The 15,890-nt window shown below is 48.3% G+C and overlaps 2 protein-coding genes across 2 annotated transcripts; one reads left to right on the top strand and one right to left on the bottom strand.

Moving 5' to 3' along the window:
• Nucleotides 1–119: 119 nt before the first annotated feature.
• INPP5E (inositol polyphosphate-5-phosphatase E) lies at nucleotides 120–9,959 on the top strand. The gene is made up of 11 exons (XM_058818073.1): nucleotides 120–217; nucleotides 910–1,959; nucleotides 3,684–3,807; nucleotides 4,002–4,099; nucleotides 4,628–4,752; nucleotides 4,854–4,973; nucleotides 5,347–5,454; nucleotides 6,190–6,351; nucleotides 6,840–6,955; nucleotides 7,300–7,436; nucleotides 8,441–9,959. Exons 2-11 carry the CDS (start codon nucleotides 1,121–1,123, stop codon nucleotides 8,571–8,573), a joined length of 1,962 nt encoding a protein of 653 aa, XP_058674056.1. The 5' UTR covers nucleotides 120–217; nucleotides 910–1,120; the 3' UTR covers nucleotides 8,574–9,959.
• Nucleotides 9,960–10,467: 508 nt separating this feature from the next.
• Nucleotides 10,468–15,876, bottom strand: PMPCA (peptidase, mitochondrial processing subunit alpha). The gene is made up of 13 exons (XM_058818267.1): nucleotides 15,823–15,876; nucleotides 15,435–15,637; nucleotides 15,244–15,323; nucleotides 14,894–14,976; nucleotides 14,506–14,600; nucleotides 14,260–14,360; nucleotides 13,652–13,915; nucleotides 13,354–13,446; nucleotides 12,971–13,089; nucleotides 12,448–12,538; nucleotides 12,268–12,330; nucleotides 11,751–11,895; nucleotides 10,468–11,470 (listed from the first exon to the last, which is right to left on the bottom strand). The coding sequence occupies exons 1-13, from the start codon at nucleotides 15,873–15,875 to the stop codon at nucleotides 11,301–11,303; spliced, it is 1,560 nt and encodes a 519-aa protein (XP_058674250.1). The 5' UTR covers nucleotide 15,876; the 3' UTR covers nucleotides 10,468–11,300.
• Nucleotides 15,877–15,890: the final 14 nt, after the last annotated feature.

The raw sequence follows: 15,890 nt of genomic DNA, 5'->3' as shown, positions 1-15,890 counted from the left end.
TCCCTCCCGTGTCGCGACAGCCTCGACTCCCCGCGGGCGCTGCCGGGCGCTCCTCCGGCCGCCGGGGGGCGCTGCGGGCGGGGCGGGCCCGGCGCTACCCGCGTTGCCACGGCCGGGCCGGGGCGGCCGCCGCGGGACCGACACCGACACCGGCGCCGAAACGGGCACCGGCAGCGACGCTGCGACCACGCATACCGGCGGGGAGCCTGAGGAACCGGTAAGGCCCGGCCTGCAGCGGCGGGGAAGGGGCGGCCCCGGCGGGCGGGGGGCGCGGCCGTTGTGAGGGTGAGGGCCGGGGCCGTGGCCCTCCCGCCCGGCCGGCCGGGGGATGCGGGCGGCGGCCCCTCGGTGCCAAACCGCAGCTCGGGGCTGCGGTCACCGCGTGTTGCCCTCCCGGGGCCGGGGGAGGCTGGTCAGCGGGAGCCGCAGAATGACGAGGGGCTTCCCCCGTGGAGAAATGTGCTCAGAGCCCAGTCCCGTACCCCAAAGTCACCCCCGGGGCATTTTCTTGTTGAGCGGGGTTGGTGCAAGGCAGGGAAAGGCGGCGGCGATTTCCCCGTGCCTGTGGGATCGCTGGAAATTTCCTGGCCTCGGGCTGCGGGCTGGTCGTGCTGGTGACGCCTGTGTACAGCAAGGACAACGAGCTGTGGTTTCCGTGCAGCTTAAATTCCCTCCCGTGCTAACAGAGCACGCTGCCTTTCCTTAAAGTAGGATGTACACAGCCGTACAGGAGGTCTCTACTCTGCTTTTGGGGTAAAAACCGGGAAAGAACAGTGATTTTCTAACAAGGTCACGTTAAGGTGCGAGTTGTGCTAGAGGGAGGTGCTGTAAGGAGATGCTTTCAGATCGGGGAGTAATTTGCGGCTCAATAACTTTTCATTCTTTCATCTTTCTCCTGGGGGAATCCAGGTACCCCACGTCTTGGAATTTTGCAGACAATGCCTCTGCCTGCACATTCACCTGCCCTTCATTCCCAGCTAAAGGCTGAGCTATCTGCCATTCCCATGCCTTGCTGGCTGAGTAAAGCCCTGTGAAACACACAGGGTGATAAAGGGAAGGAAACTATGCTTTGAGAAACTTTCCATCTGGAGCAGCATCCACAGCTGGTACCTGGGGCACAATGAGTACCCCAAATGGGTTTCCGCAGCACTCAAGGGTGTGTCTTACCCGGAGCATGGAGGGTGGAGCGGTACAAGACCTGCAGGCAAAAAAAGCTGGAAAAGCGGCCAGAAAGGAGGCTGGGGGTGATGGGGCACCTCCGAAACTAGGCACGCCCATAAGTGAGACCTTTAAACTGCCAGAAGACCTCAAAGCTAATATCAAAATTAAATCGATCACTCCAAGGCCCCCTCGGAAGCCGCGGCTGGAACGTGCTGCATCCCTGGATGAGAAGAGCTGGAGGAAGTGGAGACGCTTTAGGACAAGCCAGGAAAGTCTGACCGATCCCAACGAGACGAGCTCCTCGAACGGCTCCCTGCAGGAAGCGTCGCCCAGCCCTCCCAGCAGGGGCAGGGCCAGCCCCTGCAATCCCTGCGGCCAGCAGGAATCCTTGCACAGCTCACCAGACGCCTTGGAAGCCAGCCCCGGGGGCAAGAGCAGGGGAGGCGCCTCGGACCTGGGCAAACGCGCCTCCGAGATCTCCAGTGCCTTTGGGGGGCTCCTGCGGGGCAAGGGGTTCGCGGCGGGCAAACCCCGGCTCTCCCAAATCATGCCGGCCCGCCCCCTGCCCCCCATGGAGCTCAACGTGGCCTCGCACTCGCTGAGGACGGCTAATAGGATCGACTCGGATTGCCTGGATTACCGGCATTATTCTCAGCACAAGTTCGGCAGGGTGAGCAGCAGCCTCAGCGACTCCCGGCTGCAGGGCAATGGGACTCTCTGTGACAGCTGCTCCACGGACTCCATGAAATCCACCTTCAGCGTGCTCGCCCCCATCCGAGCCAAGGATGTGCGCAGCAGGTAGGGCTCCCCCACGTTCCTCCTGCTTTTGGGGTGGCAGCAGGGAGGAGAATCCCTCTGGGCAGGGAGCTTGTGAGCTCAAAAGCCACTCTGTGTTATTTAACCTGCTGTGGAGAGAGCTGGAAAATGAAGAGATCAGTAAAAATGCTCTTTTGTTTGCTGCTTTTAGCTGAGTATTTTCATAAATACATATGAGTATTTTCATAGATTTTATATAAATATATGTGAATATATAAATATACTTAAATATATAAAAATAAAACTATAAATATTTATATATCATTATCATAGATATATAATATAATATTCTAATAAATATATAAATATAATATATATTTATATTATATAAAATATATTTTAAATAATTTATTTTATATAAACATATATTTAATATTATAGATAAATATATACTTATTATATGTTTGTATATTTATTCTCCTAAATGCATATGGATCTGGTTTGCTGTCAGTTTGCTTGTAATATTAACATAATCTGGTTTGAGAATTAAGAAGTGGTGGCTGTGCATTCCAGCAGTCAGGAAAACTGTTTTTCAGAAAAATCTAAAAGTACATTGGCTTGGACCAAAATGATAAATAACAGAAAAAAATAGCACAAGATATTTTAAACTGAGATTGTCATGCAGTATTATCACAGTCCTGTGAGATGCTGAGCAGAGGTTGCACTTGTTTGGTTTCTGGCAGGAACAAATTTATGTGCTGGGAACTACTCCAGTATCCCACAGGAGCTCCTCTGCAGGAGGGAAAAACCCAATCATTGATCAGAGCGTGGGAGTCTGTAGTAGAGGGGAAAAAATTCTGAGATAAATTAAAGTGTTACTAGCTGGTAAAAAAGGCCCAAAGATAGATTGTTACTTGTTTGCCATGAGGGTTTTCTTTCCCATTCCTCCTTAAAGCACCTGGAGCCAGCTGGGTTGCCCAGAACTCCCTGACATTATTCTCTCACCATTATTTGCAGAGCTTAAGCAAGGTTAAAAATGCTTATTGAACATGCAGTCCCTGTGCCAGCATCCCTCACCTCTGTCCTTCAGAGAGGCAGGTGCTGTGGATGCATCTGTCCTTCCCAAAGGGGATATTTTGGGACCTCAGGCTCAATAAATTATTTTCTGGAAGCTGATTTGATGAGCTGAATTGAAGGATGTGAGTTTGAGGTTTTGGTTAAGAGAAACTTGATGCCAGAACACTGGGAATGGTGGAGCTGTTTTTATGTTTGAAGTAAACTGAGCTGCTTCAGGGTACTCTAATTTAATGGAATCACAGAATGGTTTGGGTGGAAGGGACCTCAAAGCTCATCCAGTGCCACCCCTGCCATGGCAGGGACACCTTCCACTGTCCCAGGGTGCTCCAAGCCCTGTCCAGCCTGGCCTTGGACATTTCCAGGGGTCCAGGGGCAGCCACAGCTGCTCTGGGCACCCTGAGGTTGTCAAACCAATTTCTTTGTTCTGTGTCTGGATGAGTTTAGTGGGGCTGAAGACTTTGGATGGCTTCAGCCTTCTCATCACACACCATGAGCAGCATCAGCCTCACCATCACCCTCATGTCCTGGCTTTGGAAGGAACTTCACACAAGTAGAACATTTTATAAATATTAAATTCATTCTTCTTAAAGTTATATTCTTGATAACATCAAGATTCAAACATTCCACATCAATATCCCAGCTGCCCTGCCCTTTCCTTAGATGCTCATTTTTGGGTCTTCTGTCCACAGGAGCTATTTGGAAGGCAGCCTTCTGGCAAGTGGTGCCTTAATGGGAGCAGAAGAACTCAGCAGATATTTCCCTAACCGGAGTATGGGACTCTTTGTGGCCACCTGGAACATGCAGGGCCAGAAGGTAAATGAACAGGTCCTTTAGCAGTAAAGTTACTCCAGCTCTACTGGGAGGACTGGGGTGATGTTTTTCTGTTCAGGAATATGTTCCTTGTCAATCATCTTTGTCAAATTACAAGGTACTTTTCTAGTAAATCTTTGCATAACTAATACTGATTTTCTTTTCTTTCTTTTTATTTTAAATTTCTTGTGTAATAGGAACTTCCAGTGAATCTGGATGACTTCTTATTGCCAACAGATCCAGACTTTGCCCAGGACATGTATGTCATTGGGGTTCAAGAAGGCTGTCCAGACAGGTAGCAAAAACAATGTAATGAACCATCTTCTTTTATTGTTAACTAATCATTTTGCTTTGATATAGACTAGAAATAGTCTCTGTTGTATTCCTAATATTTTCAATAATCAATCTGTTTAACAAGACTGAATTCTATTGCATGAGCACCAGTAGAAATGGGATTTGGAGGAGATCTGTAAATCATAAAATCCCAGAAGGGTTTGGATTGGAAGGGACATTAAAGCCCATCCAGTGCCAGCCCCTGCCATGGGCAGGGACACTTTCCACTAGACCAGGGTGCTCCAAGCCCTGTCCAGCCTGGTCCTAGACACACCCAGGGATGGAGTAACTTCTCTGTGCATACAGAATTTCATCCTGATGGCAGAGCGGTGCCGCTTTCTGTGGCACCTCAGTTGAGTGCAGGGAGGTTTAGCTCGTGCCTTGATGCTGTGTGTGAGAGGGGTTGCTGTGTGATCACCAGGCTGACCTGCTCTCCTGGCTGTTGTGTCCTGTGCTGGCTGTGTGGTGCAGCTGTAGTTCTGTCCTGCAGGAGGGAGTGGGAGATCCGGCTGCAGGAGACGCTGGGCCCGCACTACGTCCTGCTGCACTCGGCCGCGCACGGCGTGCTCTACATGTCTGTCTTCATCCGCAGGGACCTCATCTGGTTCTGCTCAGGTGTGTGTGCCAGCCTGTGCCCTGCCCTTTCTCCCTCTCCTAACCTCCCTGCTCACTGTCAGAAGTGTTTCAGTAACACCATCTTCTTTTCCTCCTTGCAGAAGTGGAGTATGCCACGGTGACAACTCGAATCGTGTCTCAGATCAAAACCAAGGGGGCTCTGGGAATCAGCTTCACCTTTTTTGGGACCTCCTTTCTCTTCATCACCTCCCACTTCACATGTGAGACATTTGCAATCTTGCTACAAGTGTCCTGGTTGAGGGAGGAGGGGAGGGAGCTGTACAGAGGTGAAAAAGCAGCTCAGGCTGGAGCCAAAGCTCAGGATTGCTAAGCTGAGAAGGATAAGGGAGGAGGTCTGTTTGGTAACAAACTTACAAAAGAACTGTGTTTATGGAAACAGAAATGAACTCTGCACCATTGTGTCCCCTTTCCCACAATTTCTGTCATCATTATTCAGTGCAGACACTCCCAGAGTGTCACATATGTTATATGTGGAAAATGTCTGATGCCCTTTGGAAGCTCCTGGTATAACCAGAAATTATCATTGAATGAAAATTATTCACTGTTGGCAGTAATGGGGTTTCTGTCTTGCAGCTGGGGACAGTAAAGTGAATGAGAGGAAACTGGACTACAATAAAACCATTCAAGCCCTTACACTTCCCAAGAATGTTCCAGACACAAATCCATATCGATCCAGCTCCAGTAAGTGTGAAACCATGAGCAGGGGGGAGCCCAGCTCAGCAGAGTCTGGGCATTGTCTCTCAGTCTGCACTGGGAAAGAGAAAAGAAGAGTGATCATTTGAGACTGTGTGAAAAGAAACTACAGGTCTTTTTGTCTGAGGATGGTTATTACTCCCATTATTTTTTTTCTTGAAATAGGGAATTTGAGAAAAACATTGAAATTGAAGAGAGAAAATTCAAAAGGGAATTTTTACATAATGTATTTTTTTAGCAATTCTTTTGGTTTAATTATTATTAATATTACGGATATGTTTTCACTTTCCAGAACAATTAGGAATTATTTTATTTCAAATTTAAGAGAATAAAGCTTATGTCACTTTGCATGTACACAGGTCAGAGCATTGTCTGCCAAAGTCCATTATTGTTTCCTAGTACTGTGCTGACAACTTGATACCTAGATAGATAATTAGGTCCTTCTACTAGGAAATTTAATATGCTCTTTATCTGCAGTGTAGCATTAGCTTTTTGTGTTCCCTCTGGTGTTAGGTTCTATAGATAGTTTGGTCCCTTTTCAGCTTTTTCTATGTTTTTTAACATTTCTGTTCTGTTTTCTCTTGAGTTGTTAATTCCCATATTCAGTGGTGATCACAGGTAGAAAACATACTCACTATCACATCTCCAGGTAGTGAAAAGAAATAATTTCTTCCTCAAACACATTCAGCAGCATCCCTTGAACCCTGTGCTGTGAATTTGCAGGTGATGTCACAACTCGGTTCGATGAAGTTTTCTGGTTTGGGGACTTCAACTTCCGACTCAACAAGGATCGGGAGACGGTGGATTCCATCCTGAACCAGAACCCCAACACAGACGTGTCCAAGCTCCTGGTGTATGACCAGCTGACCAGCGAGATGAGTCGGGGTAAGGGACAGCAGCTGTTATCTCCCTCCTCTCCAGAAACAAAGATATCTGCACACAGGAGTAATGGCAGCCCAGTCCCCAATTCCTGGAGACTTTTTTTGCAGTGGCAGTGTGTCAAGGGACCTGTTGCTGTAGCAGTTTGTTCTGTTTAATGTAACCTCCCAAGCCATTTGCTGCTGTTTCATCTGACTCCTCCATAACCTGGGCATCTTTCTGTCCCAGTGTCCAGGGAATTTAGATTTGAACAGCATTTGCAAAGCAGCACGAGCTTTCAGTGGAAGGGGAATTCTTTGTTTAATTGACCACTGACTAAACAGCCACTGGCTATTTTTTATCCTCTCCATGTCAGGACTGGAGCTTGCTCCCTTTCTGGAGCCCAAGCCCAGGTTTTTCTGGGATGTACCTGGTTGTTGTTTCTAGCCAGCATTAGTAGACACAGTTCTAAGGAGGGAGGAATTTGTTCATGCCATTCTCCTCTTCCCTTACAGGGTCTATTTTCAAAGGATTCCAAGAGGCTGATATCCATTTCCGTCCTTCCTACAAGTTTGACATAGGAAAGGACAGCTATGACACCACCTCCAAGCAAAGGACTCCCTCTTACACGGTAAGGGATTATTTCAGGAGTCAAAGGGGATCCAATTGTGCTGAGATTTGTTGCTTAAGGGCAGCTGGGACTTGTGGAAGAAAGGATTGTAGAATCTACGAGCACAGGGAGATTTTGGCACAGGCTGTTAACCTTATTTTCCCTGTCTGAGTGGGTTCTCCCCTGTGCTCAGAGCTGGCACAGAACTGTTGGGATCAGGCAATGAATGGATCCCCATCCAAGGCCACGTTAATTTAACCAAGTGGAGGGTGATGAATGAATGGATTTGTCTCTTGTGCAGCAGTGCTGCTCTCCAGGGTGGGTGATGTGCAGTCACCCTCCCTGTCCCCTCTGCCCGCCTCCAGGACCGGGTCGTGTTCCGCAGCCGCTACAAGGACGACATCCAGGCTGTCAAATACTCCTCTTGTCCTGTCATCAAAACCTCAGACCACCGACCTGTGTTTGCTTTGTTTCGTGTCAAAGTGAGGCCTGGCAGAGACAAGTGAGTACCTCCTGCAGCTCCCCATGCCTGATTGCTCCAGTGACCCTGAGGAGATCCTCCTGTGTCTATCCCTGCAGCCTGGTTGGGTTTTAGCCAGTACATGCTGGTGGCCAGAGCAGTAAGAGCTTAAACCTTGCCCTGACAGCTGAAATCCCTGCTGCCAGGTCTCTTAATCCTTCTGAGGGGGATAAACAGAGCCCACTGCAATTGAATGTAAATCTGTGTTTTATCTGAGATGCAGCTCTTTGTTTTCCCTATCAGCATGGGCAGCTTTCCTCTTCTCTTCCTCTTTCCCTGTTTAGGCTCAGTTCTGTTTTCCTTCCCCAGTGGTATCTGCAGTTCAGCACAGCTGGATGTCAGTGGAGTATTTTGAGATCCTCCAACTTCCTAATGTCCTATATAGGCTGTTGTAGGCTGTTGTATGAGTAGAACTCCTTAGGAAATTTCATTTGGAATGATTCTTTTTTTTGTGAATAACATGGTCAGGGATTTCAAGACCTGAATATCTAAAAAAGTGATTTCACAAAGTATTTGATCAGCAGTGCAATTACAATGGGAATTTTTGTTTCTGGGTATTAAATACCCATTAAATAGCAGTGTGTGATGGGCTGCTCAAGTTTCCTTTCTAAAAGATACCAAGGTAAGAATTGTTGAGATGAACCACACCAGTGAGTACACCAAGTTAGCTGTAACCTGGTGTAGCTTTTCAAATGAGTGGGTTTTAATTCAGAATCATTAATAAAGTCCTCTATATATAAAAGCAGGTGAGTTCATGCTAAAATTTAAAGTACATTTCCCTTTTACAACCAGCATTTAAAGTATTGTGAAAAACCTTAACTTGTTGCTGTGGAAGAACAACACTTGTTTCTCCCACAGCAGTTGCTGAATGCCTTAAGAAAGTAAAAATCAGATTTGTGGCCTTTGTTGTATGAAGTAGTAGGGAAATGCTGGGCAAACAAGAACGTATTTCTGCCCTGACCTGCTGGCTTGTGTTCCTGTTGCAGCATCCCCCTGGCTGCAGGGCTGTTTGACAGAGATCTGTATTTAATTGGAATAAGGAGGCGGGCCACAAGGGAGCTTCTGAGACTCCGGGAGCAAAAGGACCAAAGATCCAGCAGCATATGTAGCATTTCTTGAGCTGAAAGCTCTGCAGTGCTTGTGGTAGAGGTGCCCCAAAAGAGGATTTCAGACCATGGCAAACTCTGTAGGGAATTGTCTGCATAAGCACCTCTGGCAGTTGCTGTGGCTTGTGAAGAATGTCTTAAACCTCATCCTGGATTCATTTGCATGAGCTAATCCATGTAGCTCAAGTGCTTCTGCCTAAGAAAAGGAGGAGTCAGTTCTTTAAGACATCCATCCCAACTGGTGTAATTGGTTTATTTTTAACCAGACTATCTTAGGAAGCCACTGGGTGCAGCCCCTTGGTTCCCCTCCATGCAGGGGCACAGCTGCTGGAACTGCATCACCCAGAGGGGCCCTAAGAGAAGCCTGCAGAAGAGTGAATTCTTCGTTTGTCTCTTTGGTTTGGTCAGGTTAACTTCCATCCAGTGTGGGGTTGGGTTTGCTCCTTCTCTGTAGCCAAGTGTTGGTATTGTGTGCAGGCAGTAACAGGGACCAGTTCATGGCAGTTGTGTGTGTGGATGGTGCTCCTGTGTTGGGCTTTTTGGGTCCTCTACAGCAAATTGTTTGTGAATGTACTCCTGTACATTGAAGTGTAGAAACATTGCCTTTCAATAATTGTTCTATAGGCCTTCTGTTACTAAGGGGGTAAATACCAAACTCTCAGGCCATATATTTGTCTGCTGAGACTGCTTGAAGCCATCCCTTCCTGAACTCACTTGTCCTGCCCAGGGCTGATAAAGCACTACCTGCCTTCAGCAGCAGGAGCTGGAATTTATCTGAGAACAGGCACTGTGTGATGCTTCACCAAAGTGATGCAAGTGAGTGCACCAGGGAGGTTTGCAGAGCAACTGCAGCCACTCAGCTCCACACAGCTCCATTACCTCCAATCACAGTCAATTCCTTTTGGCTTTATTTTTCCAGATCAGTAAACTGTGAATAACTTGCTATTTCTGAGGTAGTGTTGTCTTAAGGCTATATATACTACAAGGACCAGTATGGCACTGGTAAAATGTTAAGTACAGCTAATAATTAAGAACTCATGGGCACAGATGGGATCATTAATCACTTTGGGACCTAAAACATCATGCAAACACCTTGGAGGAAGTGCTGCTGACTATGCAACCTGTCCAAGACAGGCTCCTGTTCTGCGGTACATTTATGGCACTGACCTGTCTGTAGCCATCAGGTATTTGGATTTCCTTTCTTTTTAAAGGAATAAAAATAAATTAATGCAATACCTTAAGTGAGAACCAGCTTTTATTGTTGTCAGAACCAGAGTTCTTTGTGTGGTGTGTGTTTGGGTGACCTGGGCCATGTCTCCAGCTGGAGGGGTGGGACAGATTTCTCTGTAATTGTTTGCATTGAACAGAGCATGAACCACTGGCCAGCTCAGGAAACCCTTGGCAGATGAATTTCAGAACTCTTACTACTTGCTCAGTTGTTCAGAGGTCTCTTTATTTCCTCACAAACATACACAACAACTGAACAGGACTTGCACACTGTGGGCTCTGCAGGAAGCAATGCAACGTTGGAGTTGCATGAGGAAAGGATGGGGTAAAGCAGGTACCAGCAGCCTCACAGTGCTCTGCTCCCAGCTGCATTGCTCCTTAGCAAACACATCTAGCACTGAAGAGCTGCAGGGCAGCTGTCTTGTGTTTTTGAACCCATGTATTAAGGGGTTATATAAATCCAGTGTTTTTTCCCCTTTTGAGTCTCCATTTCTTTAGCATGTCACACATGTGGCACTTGGTTTCTGTGATGTGGTGTCAGTCAAGACTGTGTTCCTAAATGTTGTGATTTTGTTATCTTGACTTGCAGCTGAGCCACATCTCTGCTGTGAGACTGATTGTGTCTTCTTTTTGCAAGGCCTTAAGTCCATCTGGGTGACACTGAGGAAATGAGGCACGAGTTTAAGGTGCAGCAGCAGCAACTCCTTTAATAACTGTTTGTAAAGCAACTCTGGAGGAAAAGAACTTTTATTCTTTAGCACAGTTCATGTTCAAGTGAAAAACCTAAAGAACAGGATCAACCTCACTCTCAAGTAAGTGTCCATTATGTAGAGTACCTCTGCAGAGGAACTCCACAGAAAATTGGTTCTGTCATGGGGCTGCTTTCCTTGGAACTCTGGCAAGATGATGAAGTTATTCCCAGGTGGGCGATTCCTTGTCAGATGGTGAATGGATCTGTGATTTGTAACAAAATCTGGATTGCAGGAAACTTTCTGGCTAACTTCACAGGGACAGTAACTATTATTTTCCTAATTCAGTTTGACCAAGTCTTAGTTAACCTTGGTAACAGTTATAAATATTCTCTGAATTGAGACATGGAAGCCAAGCTGTTTAAGGTGCCACACATTCCTCAGGAAGGGCACAGTGGGGCCTCATGTGACAGCCCCACTTCCACTGCTGGGTGATGAAGAGGCAGTGACTGCTCAGAGATGTGCTTTCACTGTAGTGATGAACATTTTGGCTTGCTCTGTTCTCCCCAAAGCCAAGAGAAGGGTGTCAACAGCCATCTTCCCTTGTAACCTACTCAGAGGGTCAGACTCCTCCTCCAGGGGCAGCGCTGGCTCCTTACTCGAGCTCTTCACACTCCAGTGCTCCAAAGCAGCTTTGCTCAGCTCCACGCTTGCACAGAATGCCTGGGAGCATTGGGGGCAGGGAGGGTGGTACAGCAACATGAGAATGAAAAAAAAAAAACATTAAAAAAGGAGGGATTTGAGGGCAGGCAGGAGGTGCTGCTCTATCGGAAGAGGCGGTAGAGCCGCGGGAGCCGCCCGTCCTTGCTGGAGAGCGCGGCCTGGATGTGCTCGTACGTGGGCAGGTCTGTCAGGTCACCCAGGGCAGCCACTGCTGGCTTCTTGTGCAGCATCTTAGTCACCACCCTCTTGATATCGTTGGGTTTCACCTGACCTGCAAGCAGAAGAAAGGCAGAGCTGTGACACTTCCATTGTGAACAGCACAAAGCAGCTTTGGGCCCACGCTCAGAAAACCAACTCTGTATCTTCTCTACCATGATTTGTTTTCCCTTCCTTCTGACCAAAATAAGCCCTGTGCTGTAATTGTGAAAGCAGTTAAGCTCAGTTTGAAATGTATTTCTGTAGTACTTTCAGAGGTAATTCATCAGTGCTACAAGAGTATTTTAACTGTACCCACAGTTCCCTTGAGGCAAGGCAAAGCATTGGCTACTCACTGATGAGGTCACAGAGCTCATGAGGTAGCTTCCTTGTGTTTGTTGCCAAAACCTGCCTCCCCACATCTTCAAAGATCACTGGCCGAGACTCCAGGTTCATCATGAGCATGGACTTGAGCTGTGTCTTTGCTCTTTCAAGTTCTACCTGTGAATGAGCAGGAAATTAAAAAAAAATAGTAATTAATTGCTGCTCTGTAGTACAAGGTAACATGGAGGAGTTCTGCAGAAACCTCTCTCTTTGTGAATGCATTGCTAAAGTTGCTGTATTTTACAGAAATATATAACAAAATTATCTATAAAAATCCATTCTAGCACAGTCAATGCTATGCATTCACAGAATCCCAGACTGGTTTGGGTTGGAAGGGACCTTAAAGCCCATCCAGTGCCACCCCCTGCCATGGGCAGGGACACCTTCCACTGTCCCAGGGTGCTCCAAGCCCTGTCCAGCCTGGCCTTGGGCACTTCCAGGGATTATTTCAGCTCAAAGACCATCTGCAAACTCAAATGTGCTGCTGACCTCTCCCACTGCTCCTGCCATGAGGATGAATTCCCTGGTGATGATTTCCACCATCTCCCGAACCTGGGGAAAGCAGATGATGGAGAGAAGATCAGAACAATGCTCCTTGTGTCCACAGAACCCTGGGACTGATGTGGGTACTGGTTAAGGACTCCTGTCTCTGAGCACAGGACTCTGTACCTGTTTTGGATCTGCACTGGCGTGGATGCACAGCAGACCCGTGTCCTCATAGCTGTGGTGATAAGAGGTGGCATTGTACATCCAGTGGTGCCTGTGAGTATAAAACGCTATTTTAAAATTTAAAACCCACAATTTTCAATGTAAAAATTAAACATGGACGGTGAGCACCCTCCCAGTGCATTCTCAGGATTCTCAGCAGTGCAGTGAGAATTGTCAATCCCTGCCTCTGACGATTTATGCATGTGGCATCTACTCCCTTCTCTCCACTTGAATCCAGGAAAATACAGAGCCAATCCTGTTAATATTCCATGATTAAAGCACGGATAGGGCTAGCAGAAGAAAACACAACTCCTGGTCATTTCTGCCCTTTACTTTAACCCTCTCAAAATGCCAACTGACACGCCAGTCCCATGTTCCAAGCAGAATGAACTGATATAAAAAATCTTGGTGGGATTTGCTTTTTTCCATGTAAAACTGCTACAGGACTGTTCCTGGCACCCCTTAAGCAGCAAGACAAACCCACCTGTTGAGCACGTTGAGGTAGAGCCGGGTGAACATGCCCTTGCCAGGCCCTCCAGCTGAAAAAGAGCCACCACCTCCCATCATCATGTTCAGCACAGCAAAAGGAATGAAATCGTCCTCCTGCATTGCAACAACAAACCCAGGTCATGGCAGAGCTCTCGAGGGTCTGGGGTGAGTAAAGGGGAGGGAAAAACACAGCACAAGAGCAGTGGGAGGGGTAAAACCTTCAGCAAAGTGTTGTGGGAAATGCTGCTTGTTTTCATGTGCAGCAGCAAAAATGTCAGTATTTGTGGGGTGAGTCAGTGTTCCTGGGATTTTCCAAGGAACAGGTTTATGTACTGCAAGTATAGGGCATGCAAAAAGGGATTTTAGGTTAATACTTACTAAAAACGAGCAGCTTTCTAAGCCAATCATGATGTGGGTGAGCTCTGGGATGGGAGTAGGGCCCAGGCTCACATCTGACATGTCTTTTTCAACCTGTGGCAAGGGCAGACAGATCATTAACACCAATTTTCACAGCTCTTGTACCCAGTTTGATATATTCCCAATAATCACCACACCGACCCAATTTACAGCTGTCATGGCCAGCTTGGGGCTCATACTCATGAAATGTAACTTAAAAAAAGCAAAAGCCTGCAGAGAAATCAGCAAAGCCCAGCAAGCTGCCACCTGCAGCATGTACCTTGATGATGCCTCCGGTGTACTGAGCCACAGACCTGTCCACAGCCCTGCCCTGCCCCGGGCCCCACACGGGCTCCACGCCCAGCAGGTGTTTCCTGGCACACTCCACCAGGTGCTCGTGCTCAATGCCCACCCCAGCCAGCACCATCCTGTCTGGGGTGTAGTAGCTGCTCAGGTAGGAGTGCAGCACGGCACGGTCGATTTTGTCCGTGTTCTCCACGGGGCAGAACCTGTTCAGCCCCACTGTGTTGTCTCTGAAGGCTGCCTAAAAGGAAGCACACACATTAAAGTCACAAACACTTTTCTCTAAACCTCTTTTTGCTTTGGAATTAAGCCCACATCTGAGAGAGGAAAAGCTGAGAGTATTTCAACTCAGTAATATTTTGTCACCCACACCAACAAAGGGAAATTACAAATAGAATTATTTTTCAGTTTGGGTTAGAATCTTCCACATGTGGAGAATGCTGGATTTCAAAGTGAAGGACGGCCAAATTCTCCTATCACAGAAATCAAATAACAGAAAATCTGGTTTTAGAACAGTCTAAAATAAACCCTGAAGCTGCTAAAATCCATGAGGAATGCAGCAGGGTGGAATTGCCAGTGTGTTACCGCGTGGATCATTTCTGTCAGCAGAGGCTCTGGGTCAGGTCTCATGTTCAGATCCTCCAGCTCAAACCTGATGGCCATTCGGGTCATCTCAATTTCTTCATCTGCAAGGAGACAAAGCAAGGCATGGCAACCCCTACAGGAAACCCCCAGCTGCTGCAAGTTCACTTCAGAGAGAATTCTGAGCTCTCAGGAGCAAGCCATGAGGTGGAAATGGGTATTTTGAGATAGAGGATTGTGCTGCCAGACCTGATAACCTGGGCTGCAGGGTTACATCAGCCAGCAAGTTGACCACGGTGTCCAGGCCCCTGGCATCAGCAGACACTGCATACATTATGGTGTCCCTGCAACACACAACAGGTTCTGCACTGAGACATCACCTCTGGGGCTATCAGTGTCATCTCAGCATCAGGAAATCACAGATGAAGCTGTTCTAATCATTAAATGCTTCTTAAATGAAAGAGATCTGAGTTTTATCATCCTTTCAGGCTCACTTTTGTAGCTTCCCAGCAGCCCAAACAAATGGATTTCTGCTGCCTGGGAACAAAAAGTGGCTTTTCTTGGCCCACACCAGGAAAAGAGATTCAAAGTGCTGTCAGTGCTACAACACCAGGTAAGAGCAGAAGGAGCAGCCCACCTCGATGCCTGGCAGTCACAAATGCCTCCATGCTTCTCCAAGGTGAGGAGAATTTCATCTTTGCTGCCAAACTGAGCTGTGGACTAAGGAAGAAGATACCAGTGTTATTAATTAGTAAAGCAATAACTGTTTATAACCCTTCAGAGTAACCCAGAGCATCTCTGACATTCTTTCAGTCCTAGAGTTTGATCACTACATGTCAGCCTTGGAGGTGAAACCACAAAGACTATTAAAATGTAATTACAGTCATGCTAATTAATAAGCAATTAGGATTCTGTGACTTTATCGATGCTGTCACCACTAGGAGCTAGGAGCTCTGTGCAGATTTGGGGAGCCAGGGCAGCACTCACAGAGAACGCCAGCTTCTCCAAGAAGTGCGAGATACCACTGAGATATTTCGCTTCGTGTCTGGATCCCGAGTTCACCAGAACTGCAGCAAAGAGAAGAACAAACCAGAGTGACTTTGACACCCGCACTCCTCACAACCGGGTGACCCCGGCTGCCCCCAGCCCCGCCGGTACTCACGGCCCCCGGTACTCACCGCCCACGGTGCAGAACTGCCCGAACTTGTTCTGGGAGGCGACGCGGAGCCCGTTCTCCAGCACCGTCACCCGCGTCTCGAAGCGCTCCCGGCTCTCGGCCGCCGCGAACACGGCCTTGGGCACGCCGGGCAGCGGGCACGTCAGCGACACGCTGGGGTAGGCGCCGCCGCCGCTGTAGCTCCGGCCGGCCGCCAGCCCGCACCTGCGGCACACCGGGCACACCGTCAGGGCTGCGGGCGCGCCGCTCCGCCGAGGCCGGTACCGAGCGCTGATCCCCTCCCAGAGCGGCTGCCGCCCGTCCCCCCGCTGTCCCAGCACTGTCCCCGCGCTGTCCCCGCGCTGTCCCCGGCTCCGTGCCCTCCCCGCGCGGTGCCGGGCCCCGCTCACCGCCGGGCCGGGCCGCAGGCGCCGCGCCGCAGCCACGCCATGGCCGCCGCCATCTTGCCGCCACCGGG

Source organism: Ammospiza caudacuta, chromosome 21 (assembly GCF_027887145.1).
Source record: "Ammospiza caudacuta isolate bAmmCau1 chromosome 21, bAmmCau1.pri, whole genome shotgun sequence".
In the NCBI taxonomy this organism is placed as follows: Eukaryota; Metazoa; Chordata; class Aves; order Passeriformes; family Passerellidae; genus Ammospiza; species Ammospiza caudacuta.
The sequence above is the reverse complement of the archived record's forward strand: the minus strand, read 5'-3'. Positions and strand labels throughout refer to the sequence as shown.

Bases quoted from the DNA above. Each gene is read 5' to 3' on its own strand.
- INPP5E (XM_058818073.1), top strand. From the start codon at position 1,121: ATGAGTACCCCAAATGGGTTTCCGCAGCACTCAAGGGTGTGTCTTACC. The intron at 4,753-4,853 runs GTGTGTGTGCCA...TCCTCCTTGCAG, and splicing joins CCTCATCTGGTTCTGCTCAG to AAGTGGAGTATGCCACGGTG. The intron at 7,437-8,440 runs GTGAGTACCTCC...TTCCTGTTGCAG, and splicing joins GTGAGGCCTGGCAGAGACAA to CATCCCCCTGGCTGCAGGGC.
- PMPCA (XM_058818267.1), bottom strand. From the start codon at position 15,875: ATGGCGGCGGCCATGGCGTGGCTGCGGCGCGGCGCCTGCGGCCCGGCC. The intron at 14,601-14,893 runs GTGGGCTGCTCC...TGTGTGTTGCAG, and splicing joins TGTGACTGCCAGGCATCGAG to GGACACCATAATGTATGCAG. The intron at 11,896-12,267 runs GTCAGCAGCACA...GCTCATTCACAG, and splicing joins TGGCAGGAGCAGTGGGAGAG to GTAGAACTTGAAAGAGCAAA.